The sequence below is a fragment of the Podarcis cretensis genome, assembly GCF_951804945.1.
Source record: "Podarcis cretensis genome assembly, chromosome: Z".
NCBI lineage: Eukaryota > Metazoa > Chordata > Lepidosauria > Squamata > Lacertidae > Podarcis > Podarcis cretensis.
This window is the reverse complement of record NC_137184.1, coordinates 13,331,458-13,353,326: the sequence shown is the minus strand read 5'-3', so window position 1 is coordinate 13,353,326 and position 21,869 is coordinate 13,331,458. Positions and strand designations below refer to the sequence as shown.

Below are 21,869 nucleotides of genomic sequence, written 5' to 3'. Positions count from 1 at the left end.
TCAGCCAGCCCTGGAGATGCTGCTGGGGAATGAACCTGGGACCTTCTGCATGCAAAGCAGATGTTTCACCAATAAGTCATGGACCTTTCCCTTAAAAAATAAAGCAAGATTCTAGTCCTCATGGATCTGAATGAAGGGCTGAATTGAACAGAACCATAGGATACTGTCTTATAACTGAGCCAGGGCACTGGGTTCAACCAGCTCAGTATTGTCCACACTGAGTCTCATCGTCTCTCCTGACCCAACATGGAGATTGTAGGTACTGAAGCTGAGACCTTCTGCATGCAAGGCAGTCCCTCTGCCACTGAGCTATGGCTCTTTCCTCTCCCGCTTAACCCATTACCCCTTGGTCCCTGCACATGCCTTCTTACCTGAAGCTTGACAGAAACTGAATCCAGCCGAGGATGTTGGGGTGGTGGCAGCGGCTGCACCCCCAAAGATGGATGCCCCCTGCCCGAAGCTGGAGCTCTGCCCAAAAGCAGGGGTGCTGTTTTGGCCAAAGAGGCTGGTGCCTGCAGTGGCTGCAGGCTGTCCAAAAGTAAAGGAGCTGGTGGTGCTTGTGCTGGATGGTGCCCCGAAGACGCTCCCACTGCTGGATGCAGGGGTGGTGGAAGAAGCCATCTGCCCAAATGTAGGAGCAGCCCCGAAGGCTGCCTGGTTGAAGGTGAACCCACTGGATGTGCTGGCTGGTTGGCCAAAGGTGGGGGCTTGGCCAAAGGCTGGCTGAGCAAAGCCTGTGGAGGTGGTGGCACCACCAAAAGCTGATGTACTGAACCCGGGAGTTGCTGCCTGTGTGGTGATGGTGGAGGTGGATGGTGGCGGGGTGGCAGGGGGTTGGTTAAACGGAGAAGGCGGCGCTGCAGAGAGCTGGCCGAAGATGGGGGGCATGGAAGGGGTCACCAATGCCTCAATTGCAGGTTGGCTGAAGGCTGAGCCGGAAGAGCAGGTGGCAGGGGGCTGTGCAAACACAGAAGGGGCTGAGACATTGGCTGTGAACGCAGAGGTGCCAGTGGCCGGGGCCTGGATGGATGCACTTGGGCTACAGGAAGCTGGAAGCGCTCTGGTCACTTCGGCAGGCTGAGAGGCCATGCTTGCTGAAGGCAAGGTTGCTGGAGTGTGCTGGTCCAGAGATGTTGCTACAGAAACCACCTCAGCCTTTGAATCAGTAGGAGAAGTGGCGGGAACGGCTTCTTTGGCAGGTGCTACTGTTCCCGTTGCTGCCACAGCAAGACTGATTGCATCCACCTCTTCCAACGAAGGTGTGGCCAGAGCAGGAGGATCTCGAGGAGGTTCTGGAGTATGGACCTGGGGCTGGGGCAGCAGCTGCATTGCTCCAAGCTTGCTGGCATCACTCTGAGGCAGCTTTTCAGGGCCTGGGGAGGTTCTGGCATCTTCCTCTCCTTTACCTGTTGGTGTGGTGCCCACAGCAGTTGGAGCTGAACTCAACAGACTTCCGAATGACAGAGTAGCGTTTGCCGCCGGTGCAGAAGAGGGTGTTGCTGCTGCGGCATTTGCTGGCTGAATCCCAAGTGCAAAAGTTGACTTGGCACCTCCTGCAGGCGCTCCAAAGAGAGCAGGAGACCCTGTGTTGACCAATTGGACATTGCTGAAGATGGTGCTGCCAGACGTTGATGTTAAGCTGGTTGTCATCACAGAGGCAGCCACCTCTGTTGATTTGCTGACCTGCAAAGAGCTTCCAAGAGTAAACCCAGAAGGTATTGTGCTCGCTTTTGCTTGCTGTCCTCCTGTGGCATTAACAGGTGGAGGCTGTTTGGTAGTGGCAGCCTTGGAATTCTCATCAGCTTGACCGACTCTTAACCCAGAGAAACTCCCAAGGGTCTCCCCAGCAGCGGTGCCCTGGAAGAGGTGATCTCCTTGTTTTAATGGAAGCCCTTCCAGTTTCCCAGAGGTTGAGAAAGGGACGGAGGCCACAGGGGCTGAGGTCACCTGGCTGTTTGCCGGGCTTGGATCTCCTGAGCCACTGCTTGTCATGGGGACTCCTGGAAGACTGGACGGTTTTGCGGACCCAAAAGTGAAAGAGCTCTCCAGAGGGGTTCCAAATTTCACGTTCCCGCCAAGGGGAAAGGCATCAGGCTGGCTCAGCTGTTTTGGAGGAGAAGGTATTGCTGCCAAGGCACAAGAGAAAGACACAAAGCAAATAAATTTCAAAGGTAAGGTTCACTGATCACTACCACCCAGCTCCAAAGCAGCATAAACCCTAGAATTCATATCTCAGAGGTAAATCATCTGTTTTGCCGGCAGAAGGTCCTAGGTTCAATCCCAATCAGCATCACCAGGCAGGGCTGGGAGAAACTCTGCCTCAATCACTGGAGAGTCACTGCCACTCAGTGCAGACAATACCATGCTAGGTGGACCCTAACAGAACAGCTCAACTCACAAAGGCAGCTTCCTATGTCCCTCTGCTTAGTTTGTTGAGTTGTGTATTGTTTGGTTTAACCTCAAAAACCTTTTCCCCCTCCTCTTCCAGACCATCAGTTCCACAGTCTGTTACATAAACCACTCACCAACTTCTGGCAAACTGCAGCTATAGATCAAGTCAACCAGGTATTCCCAATCTCTTGAAACATTTGCTTCTGTTTACTCCTTTCCTGAAGACAGGAGTGCCTGGCGTGCTCTGGTCCATGGGGTCATGAAGAGTCAGACATGACTAAACAACACTCCTTTCCTACTGCATATATCCAGGGAGGTTTATGTTTAGTGGCAGAGCTTAGAGGTAGAGCATATTCTTTGCATGCAGAAGAGCCTAGGTTCAACCTCCAGCATACCCAGTTAAGAAAAAGGCCATCAGATGCTGTTGAGCTTTATCATCCCTGACTGCTATGGGCATGCTTGCTGGGCCTGATAGGACCTGTGGTTCAGCAACATCTGGAGGGCTAAAGGTTCCTTATCCCTGGATTAGAGAAGGAAGGAGTTGTGGCTGTACCAGCAGGACTAGAGAAGTCCCCCCCCCCCCAGCCTGAGGGCCACATTCTCTTCAAAATGCACACCCCATTTTAAAACAAAAAATCACCTTCTACTGGAGGGGCAGATGTTGCAAGAGAGGTGAGGATTGCATCAAGGTTAGCTTCAGGTCTAGAAGACAAAACAAAAACATTAATGTACAATATTTGGCTTTTTCAAGAAGGGAAGCAGAAGGTTTGCAGGGGGCAGGGAGGGAAGACGGTACACGTGTATACACTACATATTTGTTCCAGTTAAACATCATGGCTCTCACTAATGGGAAGTATAGTTTGGTAGGATGCCAATAGTTCACTACCTACCTGCACTATGCATTGTCTATTTAACACTGTGTTCCTTTTTGTTTTTTTGTGGCTCTATATGCCACCCAAGTATGCGTCAGTGAGTGGCCAAACAGATCTAGTCATCATAATAATTTCTTAAAAAGAGAGTCCTGTTTAACAACTGTGCCACCTTTCTCTCCATTTATTTTCAGGTTTTCATAACACAGGGTTTTCCCTAAAAGCAATGAGATGATGAGCTGAACTGCATGACAAGATGAAAGTGTTCGCTGAACGACCCCTCCATATATAAATTAAACATGTGCATGGTTACTTAATTTGCAGAACACATGCACAGTGCAGAATTTTAGCTTCTCCTAATTCACACATGGGAGCCTGGGTTCCTAATCCCCCGTGACCCCTTCCCATCTGAATCAGGCGTGGGAGAGGATTTTGCTGAACTATAATTCCGATCATCCCTGGCTATTGGCCATGCTGGCTGCAAAGGCTGGTGGGAATTGTAGTTCAGCAACCGCAACCTTGATCTAAATGGTTGTTCCCCAGGTCTGATTATAATGTGATGGAATGAGAACTGCCTACCCCATGGCGACCTTCTCCATGTGACTGCTTATGCAACTGAAGCCTCCAGATGGCAAAAGGACGATTTAGTCACCTCCATGTGTATAGATTACAGGCTTTCCCTCCCAAGCCATAAAAGCTACGTTATGGCTAACTGGGCCACTGCATCTTTTCCAGCTTCCATGCTCTCAAATTCAGCCCCTCCATGGCTGCATTTCAGTTTCTGTGCCTGGATCTGCATGGATGCTTTTGATTTTATATTTTATTTTATATATCCAGTGCTGCAGGTTGCAGGGGAGACTAGCCTGGGCAAATGAGGCACTGCCCTACTGACTTCAATCAGCCCCCACCTGTGTTCTGTTATTGTTGTTTATTGTTTGTAAGCCACTTTGGAATTCATTTGAATGGAAAGCGGCATAGAAATACAATAAATCAAATCAAATCAAATCAGCGTTGCCCCTTGCAGAATTCAGCTGGGAGGACTTAGCTGGCTCTGCCTGTCATTGGCTCTAGTGCCGCCTGCTGTTGGGCTCCTGACCTCCCAAACCCACCAGCCTCAACGCACACCAGTGGCTACTGGCAGGTTGACCAAAACACTGTGAGAAATACAATTTCTGTCCTAGCAAAAGGACTATCGTTAGGGCTAGTGCCATTACGGAGAAATCGGCTTACAAATATTGCCAAGAATTCTGGTGGTGGCTGGTAATGAGATAGAATGTTGTGTGTTTGTGGGGTTTTTGTGTTCTTCTGAACCCTTGTCAACAAGAGCCAAGGGCAGCCAAACCAGGATAGAAGGCAGGTTGTTGTACCCTCCCCTACAACAGTTCACTTGAGCTTCATCTCCACCTCCCACGCAGTGCACATAGGCTGCAAACCTGGCCATGCCTATTCTGAAGCACTGGATTTCATTGTGCTTATTCCCAAGTGGGATGAGGTCTTGCACCCCATATTTGCTCCGTGGAGCTCGAGGTGACAGCAATGACTCTCCTGTTTTAATCTCACAACAATCCTGCAAGGTAGTACTGAAGGTTATTCCCCGGGTCCTCAATCTAACAGTCCAGGCATGTCCAACAGGTAGATTGTGATCTACCGGTAGATCACTGGATGTTTGTGGTAGATCACTGGTAGATCATTGGCTCCCCACAAAGAAGCTGAACAACCGTGGCTCCCCTTAAAAAAGCTCAACATTTAACCTCCTCCCTGAAAAAACTCAACAACTTTGACCTGAACCCCCCAAAAAGGGGGTAGATCACTGCCAGTTTTTAACTCTGTGAGTAGATTGCAGTCTCTTGGGAGTTGGCCACCCCTGTAATAGTCAAATGCAGCCTTTTACCAACCAGGTGCTCTCCACCTGTTTTGGACTACGACTCCTACCAGCATGGGGCTGATGGGAGCTCTAATCCCAAACAGCTAGAGGACACCATGTTGGCCACGGCTGCTCTAACCAAGACTCGAACTAAGAGGCCAGGGTGGCCTTCATCGCTCAGCCTAACACACCTCTCAGGAATATAACCACCGCATTACACCGACCCTCTGAAAAATGATCACGTGCCTTGCTGTTTGTGACATTAGTGCTACCAAGGGACATCAAAGAAACGGAAACAGAAAGACGTCCATACATACACAGAGGTGGTAAATGTGAACGCTTTGTTGAACTGGGCAACTGTTGATGGAGTGGGCGCAGCAGCAGCAGAAGTCACGGATGCTGATATCTTCTGAGGGCCTTGCCCTGGGATTGTAAACACAGCACAGAGTTATACGCACACCATAGATAGAGGGGAGGGAGAGGGGGAGAGAGACATTGCACTGTCAGCTTTCCCAGGACAAGTCTTTTTGAGTTACTATGTTTTATACCCCACCTTTCATCCAATTATTTTAAGATGAAGCAGGAACATTCTGCGTGCAAAGCACATGCTCTGCCACTGAGTTATGGGCTCTTCCTGGGACTTGCTGTGTTACCTCCCAAGCTGGAATGGGCCATAAGAAGCCCTCTCCCTTTCCTCAAGACAAGTAATGATAGAGGAGCTAGTAACACTCTAGCCTAAGACAACAAATTCTGGGCAGAGAGCTCTGAAAACTGGCACTGAGTGAGTGGGGGCAGAGGGAGAGATTATATGACTGAGCTCCAATAAGCAGATCAAGCAGCTTTCCATAAATGTATCAGCTTAGCAAGCCTTTGCACCGCTCCAACTCCATCCCCACTGGAAATATGAACATGTATTCATGTGTGAGAGACAATACTTTAGAGAAGTTATAAAGGGGGTGAATGCATGAATGGTGTGAAGTGTGTGTAAGTGTAAGTGTTGTGAGAAGAGGGGGGGAGGGAGAAGGAGAAGGAATGAATCAATGAATGAATCAATAAACAGTATATGGGAAACAGAATGAACGAATGTTGGCGTGGTGAGAGAAAGGATAGTGTGGCTCTGTCCCAAATTTGGCTATGGTCCTGGGCCAATACCCTCTCTCCTCCCCCCCCCCCTGCATGGAGCCCTTGATGGATTACCCCACAAACAAATGTATCCCTTGCAGGGAGGAAGGTTCATAGATAAGGCTATCGGTGACACCAGTCACAAAACCTATGCTCTACCCTCTATTGTCAGAGTCAGCATGCTTGTGAATACCAGGTTGGCCACTGTAGGGAAAGGATGCTGGACTAGATGCCCCAATATTGCTGTATAAACCCTTGGCCTGATCCAGCAACCTGGCTCATATGTTCCCAACTCCTAAGTTCACATAAACCGTCACCAGCCTTCAGAACTGAAAAACATGGTCTGACCATGGTTTCCAATTCCGGGTTGCTAACAGTGTTTGGCCTGAATCCCCACACCCCCCACCCCAGAATCGCACCAACCCCCTTTTTCAGGGCTGTTTGCAGGTTCCTTCCTTGCACGACAAAAAAGTATTGCCAATGCCAGTAATAAAAATGATTTCAGTTTGAGTGGTTACCTAACCAAAGCAAGAATCAGTCTGGATTGTGTATGCACTGGAAGGAGGGGTGATGAACAGGGAGGCTGACAGCCACTACCTCCCAAGAGGTAATAGCACTGTGTATTTTTATTTATTTAACTGCATACAAAAGCTATCAAGAGACCTTGGGCAAACATCTCTCGAAATTGTCACCATAACAACAAATGTTCAAAATGCAGCAAGAGTGGGTTCTGCAAACTCTTGCATTGGCTAAGAGACTTACACTGCAATGCTGGAAAGATGAATAGTTTATCACTCAGCGGCTCAAGGATCTCACTGCCATGAACATATGCTTACACTTACTCAATTTCGTTTAGATGCCTGTTTTGGGACTGCTTATATTGATGTGTTTATACAGCAATATTTTTCTGTTAAAATTCCAAAGAAAGGGGCATGCTGAGAGCAGACCAACTGAAATTAAGGGGCATGATTAACTTGGGTCCAGTAGTTTTAGTGGGCCTACTCTTGAGTAGGACTAGTGCTGTAAACAACGAAAATATATTTTTTTAAAACAATAACCATTATTATTTTAAAAGGCAAGGAAAGTGCTGTAGGATTCAATACCCAACATTTCTAGCTTGCTCATGATTTAAATCTGTACTATTTGTTAAAATAAAAATAAAAATGTCATTTCTGATGGGGGATGAGGTCTATTGCTTTCACGTTCCACTTGTGAGCCTCACAGAAGCACCTGACTGAGCTCCACTGGAGAAAGAAGGCTGGATGAAATTGGATCCTGAAAGACTTAAAAATAAATAAATCTTCACCCCGTGGTTGCCAGCATTTCAGGTTTTAAGTGTCATTACCTATTTATGTAGCCAAAAAGTCACAATCCCTGCACAGCAGACTTGAATGCCCAGAACTGTACACATGATTCCTGTTGGTGGTTGCACCACTGATTTGTATAATGACATTACAACACTGTCAGTTTCATCCCTAATCCTGTTCCTAAAGATCCTGGAACCAGCCCTTTCAATGGCTACTACACCCTGGTGGCTGATGTCTTCATTGAGCTTATGTCACTACAGCCCTAAGTTCTTGCTCCTAGTCAGTAATTGCCACTTCAGATCTTGTTAGCTGGCAGTACCCAATGTTAGTCCTACTCAGAGTGGACCCATTGAAAATGATGGGACATGACTGACTTGGGTACATTGATTTCAAAATGTCTACCCTGAGTAGACCTTAGCTGGATACTGTATCTACCTGGCTCAATTTCACTATTTGTTGCAATTGGGATACTTTTACTCCATAGTACATCATAATTGCCTTGAGCAGGCCAAGTCCCTCTTCTTTCCCCCTCTGTCTGCAATTTTCAGGCCCCGCAACAATACTCAGGGTAGACATTCTGAAATCAAGCTTCTACATTTCTGCTTAACTAAGTAGTCCTGCAAGTGTGTTGAAATTACGATTAGTTTTGGGGAAATGCTATTTCTGAACAGATAAGCACTCTATGTTAACACTGTTGGGACAGGACCTGCAATGAACCACTGGTGGGTGGAACACTTCCATTCCTTCTGCCGGCCAGCCAGCTCATACCCTTCCCCAGGTTACTCCATTCCATTCTACCCCCCCCCCTTTTCCTGTTTTTCTCCTAAGGCACTCAGCATTGGCCACTGTGCATGCTCAGTCCATATTGGGCTATTTTTGGTTGGTTTTCTTGTACTTCTGTAAGCTATAGAGGGCCACCCCCTCAGGTTCTTGTTTGTTGGTGGCTCTACTTTGGCTACAGTCCCATCATCTCTCAACAATCAAGTTTACTATTAGAAGAAGTTGGTGGATCCTCTGGTGCTTTCTGCTTCTCACTCTGGGTTGTAACCAAGCTTTACCTGTCAGAGTAGACTCACTGAAATTAATGGATCTGAATTAGTCACATCCATTAACTACAACGGGTCTACTATGAGTAGGACTAGCACTGGTTTCCTACTATTTGGATCCCCCTCCCTTTAAATATTAAGGCAGGTGCCATCTCCAGTGTCTTTTGGAACCTACTGAAGATCATCTTCTTCCCACAAGCCTTCTGCGTACAGATCTTTCCCAGTTTGCATCTGCTTAAGAACTGTGTTTAGACAGTTTATCTTGTGTTTTTGATGCTCTGGGTGCCTTTAGGAGAAGGGTAAGGATATCAATTTGAACAACAACAGCAGCAGCATAAACTGACCTGTGCTCTTTTTGCCAGCTGATGGCTGGCCAGTAGATGCCATGGTGACACTTGCCACGGAAGAAGAGTTGGGTGGAGACTGCATCTTAAGTGAGCTTGGTGAAGGTCCCTAAAACAAAAACAAAACAAAACAAAACAAAACAAAACAAAACAAAACAAAACAAAACAAAACAAAACAAAACAAAACAAAACAAAACAAAACAAAACACAATAGTAGTTAGGCCAAGAAGCATGCAAGGAAGGATAAGGGCTTGAGAGATGGTGCACTCTAGGAAAAGAAATAACTACAGGCAGCGACCATTTTGTGCATATCTGATTGACGCGCGACCACCAACACCCCCTGGAAGGGACAGGGTGGAACAGGGTTGGGGAAGAATGGGCTGACACACACAGTGACCTGGAACACCTCCCACACAAATGGGGAGTTGCCTGTTTGCAGTCCCTGTGAAAAAGAGGAGGCACCATGCAAGGGCAGAAGAAACATGTCCTTAGCAGGCACACAGAGAATCTGCCCCAAGGCAAAGTTAGGAAATCCTACGCATGTTCAGCTTGGCACATCTGCTGCTTGGCCTTACCCACTTCAGACTACAAGCAGGTAAATATGCTTGAATGCAAAACAACCACCAACAACTAAACCTTATTGCACATAGAAAGCTTGTGTGTCAGGGAGAAGGCAGTAACAGCCCTTTCAGAATGCAAAGGTTGGAAGGCTTAATGTGCCATGTTCTTGGGGCACCATCAGCCATCCAGCTCAGAGGTGGATCAAGGAATAAGAGGCAGCACCCTGGTGAGGCAGTGTGCCCTCCAACCACTCCTGGACCATCCAGACCAGAAGGTGTTGTCTTGGCTGACTCCCTCAGCTAAAAGGAGTTAGCAGCCAGTCCTCATAACAGACTTGTTTTTACATCATTTTAATTCTATTGTAGCTTCATTACATTTAAACTATTATCTTACATGTTTTTAGCAATCTGTGTTTAATCCATGTTTGTTTTAACCTATGTGAGCCAGCTTGAGTCCCAGTTCTGGGGACAAGATGGGATAGAGGAGGAGGAGGAGGAGGAGGAGGAGGAGGAGGAAGAGGAGGAGGAGGAGGAGAAGGAGAAGCAGCAGCAGCAGCAGCAGCAGCAGCAGCAGCAGCAGCCTGAAAGAGGTAGTGGGCTCCTCTGCAGTTCAATCTCCCAAAATGCTACCTGCATTGTTCCCTGAATTGGTGCAATATCCTCTGAAGTGCACCTGAAATGGTATCATGTTACCATTTATTAGGCCTCAGCAAGAAGCTATCATGCCCTAAAGCTGTGCCAATATCACCTTTGTAATTGGTAAACCAAAGTTTAGGAATCCCCTCCAGACAATGCTGAGTGAGAACTCCCATCATTCCTGGCCATTGGCCATGCGAGCTGCAGGGGCTGATGGGAGCCACAGTTCACCAACATTAGGAAGTCCATAAGCATATTGTTTGTGGCTGTAGGTCTTGAAATCATGAAACTTGAATGACTAGTCTTCAGCAGACTGCAAAGTCCAGGTGTCTTGGTCCCCCTCCCTAACTTGTAATCGTGTCTACTCTGGTCCTGGAAAAACATGGTGTTGGTCGAGGAACCTAAGCTGATGTCTGTTACCTCTTGAGACAAACCTTGGACATAGTGGTGTGTGTGTGGTATTTGTGTTCTCTGTCATGTGTGGGACTTCTCTGAGTAAATAATTTTTTTTGCAGCCTGAGTCAAGGAATTTGAGAGCTTGTGTTTGCTAGAATTTGGGATACATGCATACCTAGGTTGTGCCAAAAGACACCCGTATATATTTCACCACAAGCTTTTCACAGAAAACAGATGATAGGCAAAGTGAACATGGATCACCAGCACCAAACTGTATGGGAAACACCCTTACTAGAAAAGCTAACCAACAAACTGAAAATAACACAGGGACAAATAAAAAGACGATGCCTTCACCCTGGTGTGGCTCCCCTTTATTACACACACAGCCCAAGAAGATAACAACAAGAATCAATATGGCTAACTTGACCCAACAACCCCTCCCTTTCATACAGATGCCAGCAAAACTCACTGCAGCCAACTGGAGGAAACCAACCATGCCCTAGGCCCCACAACCTCTCTCAATTCCAATGAAAACTAGTAAGTGAATAAAAAGAGAACCTACCCAAGTGACATGAGCACAGAAATCTTGCACATACACTATGTAAAAGAAAGAAAGTCTACCAACCCATATTCTTTCCCCACCTCATATCAGATATGATGGATCTGTAGAAAGGACTTTAAGATCTGAAGATTGAGAAAATGTATGTACGTAACCAAGTACTTTTTTTTAAATAAAGACACTTTGAAAAGTGGGAACATATGTGAATTAAGGGGTTTAAAAATTACATTGTGTTACAATCTTAAAAAGAATTTTTATAAAATAATATTTGGTATTTAACTCCTGAGAAACTATTCAGAATTCATAAAGATGTTTCAAACGTTTGCTGGAAATGCCAAGAACATGAAGGGACATTTTTATCATGCCAGTGGACATGTAAAAAAGCTAAAAAATATTGGCTGCACAAACATATATACATACATACATGCATATATACAGCAGATTTTAAAAGGCTAATATTCAATTTAAGCCAGAACTTTTCCTTTTAGAGCTAATGGATACACAATTAGAACAAGATTGTGGAAGATTACTTCAATATATGATTACAGCAGCAAGTGTGCTTTACGAATAAAGATGGGGAGATACAGCATTAACCACTATAGTAGAATGGCTGATAAAATTATTGGATCTGGCTGAGATAGCAAAGTTAACATGCTTAATTAGAGAGAGAGAAATGTTTTTGACATTTGTCAGAAATTTGCATGATAAGAAAATTAGGGTAGCCATATATCTGGATTTTCCTGGACATTACCAGAATTTCAAAGGTGGAATTGACGTCTGGGGGGGAGGTGGAAGATTTCTGAAATGTGGTGTTTTGTAGTTTGTCGGGGGTGGGGTGGGGAAGAGAAGCTCAACAATTTTGGGGGTTTCCTTTTTTTAAAAAAAAAAAGAGCAACACAACTTTCGGGGTGTCTTGTTTTTACTTTCTGAAATATGGCAACCTTAAGGAAACTGAACTTGTAATATCAGGATTTGAAGATAGAAACAGTGGTTTACTGAACACAGAATGGTTGGATTTTAACAAATGAATATCATATGAAGCTGCAGGACAAAGAACTGGAAGTTATTTTACTCTTTTCTACATTTCTTTAGTTTTTTTCTCTCTTTCCCTTTTCTCTTACTTTCTCTCTAAGTCTGTCCTCTTCTCCTTTCTTCTTTCTAACTGTTCTTTTTTAATAATAATAATAATAATAATAATAATAATAAATTTTATTATATCCCGCCCTCCCCAGCCGAAGCTGGGCTCAGGGCGGCTAACAACAATCAAAATAATCCAACGATTCTAAAAACATTTCATTATAAAAATTAATTAAAATCAAATTTATGGCAACCGATAAGCAAAATTCTGTTCAGATTGCCAGAGGAGGGGGGTCAGGCTGCGCCCTGACCAAAGGCCTGGTGGAACAGCTCTGTTTTGCAGGCCCTGCGGAAAGATGTCAAGTCCCGCAGGGCCCTGGTCTCTTGTGACAGAGCGTTCCACCAGATTGGAGCCACGGCCGAAAAGGCCCTGGCTCTAGTTGAGGCCAGCCTAACCTCTCTGTGGCCTGGGATCTTCAAGATGTTTTTATTTGCAGACCGTAAGTTCCTCTGTGGGACATACCAGGAGACTAAGTAGCTGTTTTAGTATATTAAAGAAAGATACTTTGCAATTGGTATGTATTTTTGTTTATCTATGAATGCCAATACATAACTTTAAAAAGAAAGAAAGAAAGAAAGAAAGAAAGAAAGAAAGAAAGAAAGAAAGAAGGAAAGAAAGAAAGAAGCTTTCTGGGAAATGATTTATAATGAGTTTTAAAAAATGATGAAGATAACTTTTGTGAAAAAAACAGCAGCTTTTATTTTAGGTATAACTGATGGAGAAGTACCCAGGGGACAGGGGAAAAAAGTTTATGTATGCTACCCCAACTGCTCGAATGATTTATGCCCGCAGATGGAAGAAGAAACAGTTCCTATAAAAGAAGATTGGCAATTAAAATTAATGGAGTATGCAGAAATAGTGAAACTCACCAGAAGAATAAGAAATCAAGAAGAAAGAGTTTTAAAAATAGAGTGGGGAAATTTTATTATTTGAAGATATACTGTAAAAAATCAAAACATTAGTGGGACTGATATAAACACATGCAGTAAGAGATAATTAAGTGGAAGATAAGGGAAAATGAATATATTTGAATTGGATATGCAGTAATAAAAAGACATAGAATAAGTAACCACAGAAAGGAGGGGAGGGAAGTCAAGGGGAAGGTAAATTAGATTTGTAAATACCGGTACTTTGTTTTTCTTGTTAAAAATATATGAAAAAAGTGAAAATGAAAAATTAAAATTAAAGAAAGCTTGAGTTTGTGCACTCTGTAAGAGACTGAGCATTAAAAACCCTTGCTCATGGGGCTTACGAAAGGCAGTTGAAAAAATGGGAGAAAATTGGCATATCTCCCCCAAATTATGCCATTATTCAGTCCCATTTCCCAAACTGGATTGTGACATATGGATTGCTTTTAAGGGCTTGAAAACAGAATTAATCTGATCATGGTTATAATACACAATAAATTTAAATAAGCTCTGAGGCTTGAGTTTTCTTACTTATGTTATCCTGAAGTTTTCCTGTGCCTTTCAGTTTAAAGAAAAAAGGAGGGTTAGCAATTTGCCTCCCTTCTTCTATACCAAACTCCTCCCTGACTGCTTTATGCTATCTTGCAGCTTTTGACTTGCACTGTGCTAGGAAGCAAGCGATTGGCAGGGAGATGTCCTCTTCCTTCGTCATAGTTTTAAACAACTTTGGCAACAAGTAGCTTACTTTCATTTTGTATTATTAACTTTTGCTTTGTATTTTCTTTCTTATTTTATTACTTTTTAACTGTTACGACCTGCTGCTCTCGCTTATACCTTTAAAAATTGTATTATTATTATTATTATTATTATTATTATTATTATTATTATTATTGTTATTATTATTACCCCAGCCATCTGGCTGGGTTTCCCCATTCACAATTATAAGGTGGCAATTCTAAGCAGCAGCATTAAGGATAAGTTGTGCATTTGGCAACCTGCCTGTGTTTTAACTCTTTTAAATTGAAAAACTTACATTCTGCCCTTCAAAACTCTGCAGATAGGCTAGTCTTGATTATAAGAATAGTTCAGCTTTAGCAACTGCACAGCCATCAGGACAGAAGAGCCAGAAGTTGTTTTGCTTTGTGAAATAAATAAATAAATAAATAAATAATATTTATACGCCGCCCATCTGGCTGGGTTTCCCCAGCCACTCTGGGTGGCTTCCAACAAAACACTAAAATACAATAACCTATTAAACATTGAAAGCTTCCCTAAACAGGGCTGCCTTCAGATGTCTTCTAAAAGTTTGGTAGTTATTTTTCTCTTTAGACATCTGGTGGGACAGCGTTCCACAGACCGAGAAGGCCTCTGCCTGGTTCCCTGTAACTTGTCTTTTCGCAGTGAGGGAACCGCCAGAAAGCCCTCGGAGCTGGACCTCAGTGTCCGGGCATAAAGATGGAGGTGGAGACGCTCCTTCAGGTTTACTGGACCGAGGCCGTTTAGGGCTTTAAAGGTCAACACCAGCACTTTGAATTGTGCTCGGAAACGTACTGGGAGCCAATGTAGGTCTTTCAAAACCGGTGTTATGTGGTCTCGGCAGCCGCTCCCTGTCACCAGTCTAGCTGCCGCATTCTGGATTAGTTGTAGTTTCCGGGTCACCTTCAAAGGTAGCCCCACATAGAGCGCATTGCAGTAGTCCAAGTGAGAGATAACTAGAGCATGCACCACTCTGGCAAGACAGCCTGCAGGCAGGAATGGGTTTTACACACACAAAAAGGAGGGAGGAATGAACAGCAGCAGCACCTGTGGCTGCTAAAAACTGGATTAGGTTCTCCTTGTTTTAAAGCTAATACAGAGGCAACCACTAACATATTTGTAAGAAAAATTAGGCCAATAACTTTGTTAAAAAGGGACAGGGTGCACAGTCTAAAAAACTTCCTGTGGCAGAAGAGGCTTTGCCACTACGAAGAGTGAAGACTAGCTTGCTGCTAATGGGCCTATTCTTGCCCTGCTAACTAGTGAGGCTTGTGGAATGAATGGGACTCTCTTGAAAGCCCCTGATGAACTCTGCTTTTAGTCTCCTGCTATTTCTTCAAATTACAGGTGTCTGAAAAGTGGGATAATAATGAGGGCACAGAGATTTTCTCTATCCAAAAGGGGTTAGGAACCCTCCTAGAACCACTGAAGGATCTTTATCATTGGAACCTGGAGACTGGATCTATGTTCCCTCGCACCCTGAAACTGGACTGTTGCAAGTGTTCCTCGCTTCCCATGCTGCTGCCAAGCACCACAAGCCACAGCCTGGTGTAAAAAGGTGCGTCCTCCTAATGGCCTCAAGACAACTACGACTTGATCTTGGAGGCCAGGGATATAGATCCTTCAAACTCGATTCCCCAGTGGAAAAGAAGAGGAGCAGGAGCTTAACAACACCTATCTGAACACCATAGATGTGTGTTATGATCAACTTGTGTGGGTCATACCATTCCTACCACCTGAGGAGAAGGGGCAAGCCCATTCCTTGCATGCCTTCTTTTCTCCTTTGGATGCCCAATCACATGGATTGATCCAGAGAACAAAGACTGTCATCCTTCAGACAATTTTTTTGGGCCTGAAAAGAGCAATCCTTGGTTCTCATTCTGTTTTGCGTGTTTCTTCTCAATTGGTTAGAGCATGGTGCTGATAATGCCGAGGCTGCAAGTTCAATCCCCATATGGGGAAGCTGCATATTCCTGCATAGCTGTGTATTCCTGTGCTGCAAGGGGTTGGACTAGATGATCCTCAATGTCCCTTCCAACTCTGCAATTCTATGATTTTATGATTCTTCCTCACAGGGATACATGCCTTCCGAAAACCTTTGGGACTGAAATACAATGGTACCTCGGGTTAAGTACTTAATTCGTTCCGGAGGTCCATTCTTAACCTGAAACTGTTCTTAACCTGAAGCACCACTTTAGCTAATGGGGCCTCCTGCTGCTGCCACGCCGCCGCAGCACAATTTCTGTTCTTATCCTGAAGCAATGTTCTTAACCTGAAGCACTATTTCTGGGTTAGCGAAGTGTGTAACCTGAAGCGTATGTAACCCAAGGTACCACTGTATCTGATTCATGGACTCTATTCCATAGCTCCCCCTTGAATTGCTTATAGTTCTACTGTAATATTTTGAGTACAACATCCTAGGCTTACTTGTCATACTGTTATTATTGCTTGTTCTGTGTGTGATCTCTAGAGCTACAAAGGGCATCAGCAGGATGTAACTGAGATTGTAACGTTGGCAAGTAAATAGGGTATTGTAGAGAAGGTGTTAAAGAATTACGTTCAGGCTGCATTAAGCATGTGTCATGAATGCTGTGTGCACATAAGTTGAAAGAAAAATGAAGCAGAAAGCCAAAAAAGAAAGTGAAACAAATGGTTGGAAGTTTAAAGGAGAAGTATGACTTCCAAAGCAAAGGTAAGGGGGCTTTTTTTCTGAACAAAGGGAGGGATTGTTGGATAATTACAGTGGAACCTCGTGTTATGGACGGGATCCATTCTGGAGGCCTGTCCGTAACATGGAACTGACGCAAGCCGAAGCGCCACATCTGCACAAGGTGCAATTTAGCGCTTTTGCGCATGCGTGAGTGGCAAAACCCGGACGTAACCCATTCCAGTACTTCCAGGTTGCCGCAGGATGCAACACGAAAACACATAACCTGAAGTGGATGAAACATGAAGTATGACTGTATAGAATGGAAATGTGTGTAAGAAGGGCTGAGCCCAGAGTATTGGACTTGAGCCCTAATATTTCCCTAACAATATAATATTAGTCACCTGCACAGGCCTGGTGGAATAGAATAGTTAGCAACAGGCATTTAAAAGTTGGCACAGAAGATGTCCACTGAATCTCCAGTGGCAGAGTGTTCCACAGAACTGGGCCGATGACACTAAACGCTTGGTTTCTTGTTGTCATCAAACAAGCCTCACCAGCTTGGGGTATGACCAGACACACTCCTGCAGATGATTCTCAGTGATCAAGCTGGGATATAAAGGATTATTAGGCAGTATCTTGGATCTATGCAGTTCAGGGCTTTGTAAATGAATACATGGACCTTGAACTTGGCTTGGTAGTAGAGGGACAGCTAGTGCTAATGTTTCAACAGTGGTGTCATATGGGACAGGACATAAGAAGCTAAACTTATGTACAAGTCAGACATTTAGGTCCATTTGGCTCAGTATTGCCTACACTGACTTGTAGTGGCTCTCCAGGGGTTTCAGGCTAGGGACTCTCTCCCAGCCTTAACTGGAGATGTCAGGGATTGAATTTGAGGTTTACTGCATGCAAAGTAAGTGCTCAAGTACTGAGATACACCCCTTAGCAAAAACTCTGGTCCTTACGAAAGGAAAGGTCTATAAAGAAAAAGAAGTTTCAAGGGACGGGCGATACCTGGCTCACTTGATTGGTAGCTACAGTTGCCAGAACTTGGTGGACAGCTTGTGCAGCCGACTGAGGAACCGATGACCTGGAAAAGGAAAAGGAAAAGATTTCAGAGGCCAAACAAACCACCAAAGAATTCAACAAACAAAAAACAGGAACAAAGGAGGCTGCCATTGAATGAGCCAGATTGTTGGGGTGCATATAGCTCAGTATTTCCTACAGTGAGGGGGCAAAGTATTTGATCCCCTGCTAAATTTGCCTGTTTGCCCCCTGATAAAGAAATGACCAGTCCATAATTGTAGTGGTAGGTTTAATGTAGCTGTGAGAGACAGAATAACAACAGGAAAAACCCCCAGAAACCCAGAAGACAGAAGTCAGAGATTGATGTGCATTATAATGAGTGAAATAAGTATTTGATCCCTTTGCAAAAGATGACTTAGTACTTGGTGGCAAAACCCTTGTTGGCAATTACAGAGGTCAGATGTTTCTTGTAGGTGGCCACCAGGTTTGCACACATCTCAGGAGGTATTTTGTCCCACTCCTCTTTGCAGATCCACCAAAGTAGCCACCAAAGTAGTCAGAGGGCAAACGGGCAAATTTAGCAGGGGATCAAATACTTCTCCCCCCCTCACTGTACACTGAATGGCAGAGGCTCTCTCCCAGCCCTTCCTGGAGATGATGAGGATTAACTCTGTGTGACAGCATAAATGCTAAGCTGCCAAAAGAAAATGCAAGATTCTCAAAGGGCGTGTTGCCTGCTGCACCCCTTCATGAGTTACTGTTGTGCCGATTACATTCTGCCAAGATTGCATAATTCTCCTCCATCTTTGCATAGGACAAGATTGGGTCCATAACATCATTCAAGACGCAGTAGAGTCACCCTTCAAATCAGTGGCAGCTTGGAGTATGTTTACATGAGTCTCTGCTCCATCAGTTCGGATGGGTTATGCCTAGTGCAGAGACTCAATCAAACACACCAGAGATAGGAATTCTCTAGCCTTTTTACTGCTTTCATATTTACTCCATTTTTATCCCATCCTTCCTCCAAGGGCTGCATTCCCTTCTGGGGGCAACATGCCAATAGGAGGTGGGGCAAGAGGCAAAAGTATGAGAAGCAATCATTGTAAATTTTTTACTTTCGTACAGTAGGCTAGTTTCTACAAACACACTGATCCACCCCTCTCTACCCTCCATCCAAACAAGCAAGCTAGAGGCTTTATAAGAGTTCACAGGCACAGCCCAGCAAGGCAAACACACTCAAGATGCACCCCCACCCCTACACTGCTTGTGGGCTTCTTCTTGGTTCCTGTTGATAGCAGAAGACCTGTGGTCTGATCCAAGAGAATTCTTTTTGTGAGGGTGTTTGCAGAAGGCTTGCTTGCAGCAACAGCCAGGAGTGGGTAGGGGATGCACAGAGAAAGTGTTGCGTTCCCCTTTGGTGTGAGTGTGTGTATACACACAAACACACTTCTCCATTTACATAGATTGGGTTCTTTTATTTTTTGTCACACTGACAATAACATGAATCAATCCCTGGCATCTCAACCCTGGTTAGCCACTGCCAGTCAGTGAAGACAGTACTGAAATAGATGGGTCAATGGTCAAACTTCGTTACAAGGCAGTTACAGCTCTCTGTGTACCTATTTGGGAAGTGGCTGCAGCTTGATGGTAGAGCATGAGGAAATTTTGTCCATGGTATGATTATTTTCCACCTAGACATTTTGATACGTTGGCACACCATTTGCAAAATTTAACAATTCCAAAACACAGGTGCATTTTCACTTACGCAAGATTAAATATACTGTCATCAGCTTTTTACTTGAGGGTCGATTTTATTGGAAAAAAGCTTATGCCAAATGTGGAGATGGCAGTATTGAACCAGTAGCTCATGTGCTTCTACCTTGCACCCTTTATAAATATTTGAAGAGTGACGTTATTACCCCTCTACTATTGTCCATACCAGGTCACTTAACCATTGCTACTGTGACTTTTCTTCTAGCAGATCAAGATAACCAGGTGACAGCAAAAACTGCAATTTTTTTTATCAGGCGCAATTAGAATAAGATCTGTTATTTGATTGTTGATGTAAACCTCCAGAATGTATTTTATATAGTTAAGTTTTTACCTCTATGTTGGGTACATTGTATTTTATTTTATTGCTATGGCTAGTGGCACATGCAAATAAAGATTCTTCTTCTTGATGGTAGAGGATACGCTTTAAATCAATGGTCTGACATAGTATAAAGCATCTTTCTATGTCCTGACCAGTTCTCATTCTCTCTCTCTCTCTCTCTTCCTAGGGTAATCATGTTCCTAATTAATATTTAACCCTTGAACCAGCCATGTGCTGGGATTATGAGACGTAACCATCACCATCAGTGGCATCAGATAAAGTATGTGCAAAATCCCAGCAGGATATATATAAAAGACAGGCTGGCAAGCACAATATGACAGAGCAGATGTTTTTCACAGTAGCAGAGGGAATAAACAGAGCAGACGGATGGCCAAAAAAGCAGGCAGATCTTATGCTAGTTTGCAAGGAGGTTAATTTTTCACATTGTAAAAATAAAAAAAAGGAAAGGAAAGGAAAGGGAAAAAAGTGGGGGGGAAAGGCAGACAATGGAAGGAGTTCGTGAATGACAAACAAAAAGAAGGGGACATAAACCAAAATGTGGCCAATTCACCTTTCAGGATGGAATACCAGTCAATTGCCAGCTTACATAAAGGAATGACAGGTGATGTCTTTTACACCGTAAAAAGGGGGCAATTTGCAAAGAAGCAGCAGCAGCTGAGAGGGGGGAAAGCTATGGCTCAGTGGTAGAGAATCTGCTTTTCATGCAGAATGTCCCAGACAACTCTAGTCAGGCCTGTGAGAAACCCCTGTCTGAAATCCTGGAGAACTGCTGCCAGTAAATGGAGACAATATTGAGCTACATGGACCCATTTAACCTGGTATAAGGCACTTTGTTCCCAAGTTAGCAAGTGTATAGACAACTACGCATATTTGACCATCTGGCTGGGGATTTGTTTGGAGATGCTCTGAAGCGATAAACACGCACCAGGTGCTATCGTGCTTAATTGGGAATGGCAAGGTGGGGTGGTGGGGTGAAGGAGGTGGACATAAAAATCAGAAACTTGTATCCTCCATGTGACTTCAGGAAGGTTGAATGTACAGGCAACTCCCAATTTATGCGGGGGTCACATCCCAGAGCCTCGTGTGCATAAGTGAAAATCGCTTTAAGTAGGGAGCAACCTCTAAACTCCCATTAAATGCTCTCTGCGCCGCTCTCTCTCCAATCCAGAGAAAAATACTGTACCAAATATACAACTTCAACTGGAATTGAAACTCTAGAACTGGAAGGAAGCTAGAGGACGAGCGGAAAAGCAGTAGTGGTGGCTGTGCTAGCACACATCAGCTGTTAGGCGGGTCATGCACATTGTATATGGGCCATGTGCAAGTCAATCACATGCAAGTGGGGGATGCCTGTATTTGCATTCCGGTTCACTAAATCAACATGCAGTTTAATTCTGGAAAGCCAGGGGACTAGAAACTTTAAAATAAGACGAAAGCCAAGACCATGGAATACAGAGAGCCTCTTCTTTCTCAATGGCCCCTTTGCTCCTTTAAAAACAAGCCAACCAGCTTCAGGAGCCCAAGCAGAGGCTCACCACTGCCTTTCTGAAACAATTACACTGCCCTGCTGACAGCTGAACCTTCCTGCAAGCGTGGCTTAAACAAAGACAAGACATTTGAAAGGTGAGCAGGAAATTAAAAGGGTTTACCTACCCTATTATTGTAGAAACAGCTGGAGGAGAAGTATTACTCTTGAGTTCTCGCACATTCACCACCTGAGGGACATTCTTCAAAGTTGATTCAGTTAAGGAAGCACTCGCAGCTTTAAACATAATGATAATAAAGAGACATGCTAATGGTTAAAATAACCTGACTATGATTAACCAGACAAGGTTAAGAGGCTGCCTATTCAGAGAAAGAGCACCCACTTTGCATGCAGAAGGCCCCAGGTTCAACCCTTGGCATCTCCAGGTGTGTTGTGCTCATTCTTAGACTGCAAGACAGTCTTGTTTTGAGTGTGTGTAAGCTGCTCTAGGAGCCTTTCTGGCCAAAGAGCAGAGTACAAATGTTCTAAATAAAAATAAATAAATAAAACTGGGATTCAGAGGTGCACTGCCTCCAACAGAGGATGGCTAGTAGCCATCAAAGGCCATGGCTAAAAAATGCTAAGTGCACACAATTGTAATAATCTGTCTATACGTTTGGGCCCTTCAGTGGCATCACCTCTTGAGACCCAGTATAACC

The 21,869-nt window shown here is 44.4% G+C and overlaps 1 protein-coding gene across 8 annotated transcripts in view; it reads right to left on the bottom strand.

The window, feature by feature from the left end:
* The window catches only part of NUP214 (nucleoporin 214), an 81,449-nt gene that overhangs the window by 18,132 nt on the left and 41,448 nt on the right, over window positions 1-21,869 (bottom strand). For all 8 annotated transcript variants that reach the window (XM_079962521.1, XM_079962518.1, XM_079962522.1 and 5 more), the window contains 6 exons: window positions 21,339-21,447; window positions 17,561-17,636; window positions 8,944-9,052; window positions 5,442-5,547; window positions 3,032-3,093; window positions 372-2,126 (listed from right to left, as the gene is read on the bottom strand). In XM_079962521.1, coding sequence (XP_079818647.1) covers window positions 372-2,126; window positions 3,032-3,093; window positions 5,442-5,547; window positions 8,944-9,052; window positions 17,561-17,636; window positions 21,339-21,447 — 2,217 coding nt within the window. The remainder of the gene's footprint in view (window positions 1-371; window positions 2,127-3,031; window positions 3,094-5,441; window positions 5,548-8,943; window positions 9,053-17,560; window positions 17,637-21,338; window positions 21,448-21,869) is intronic.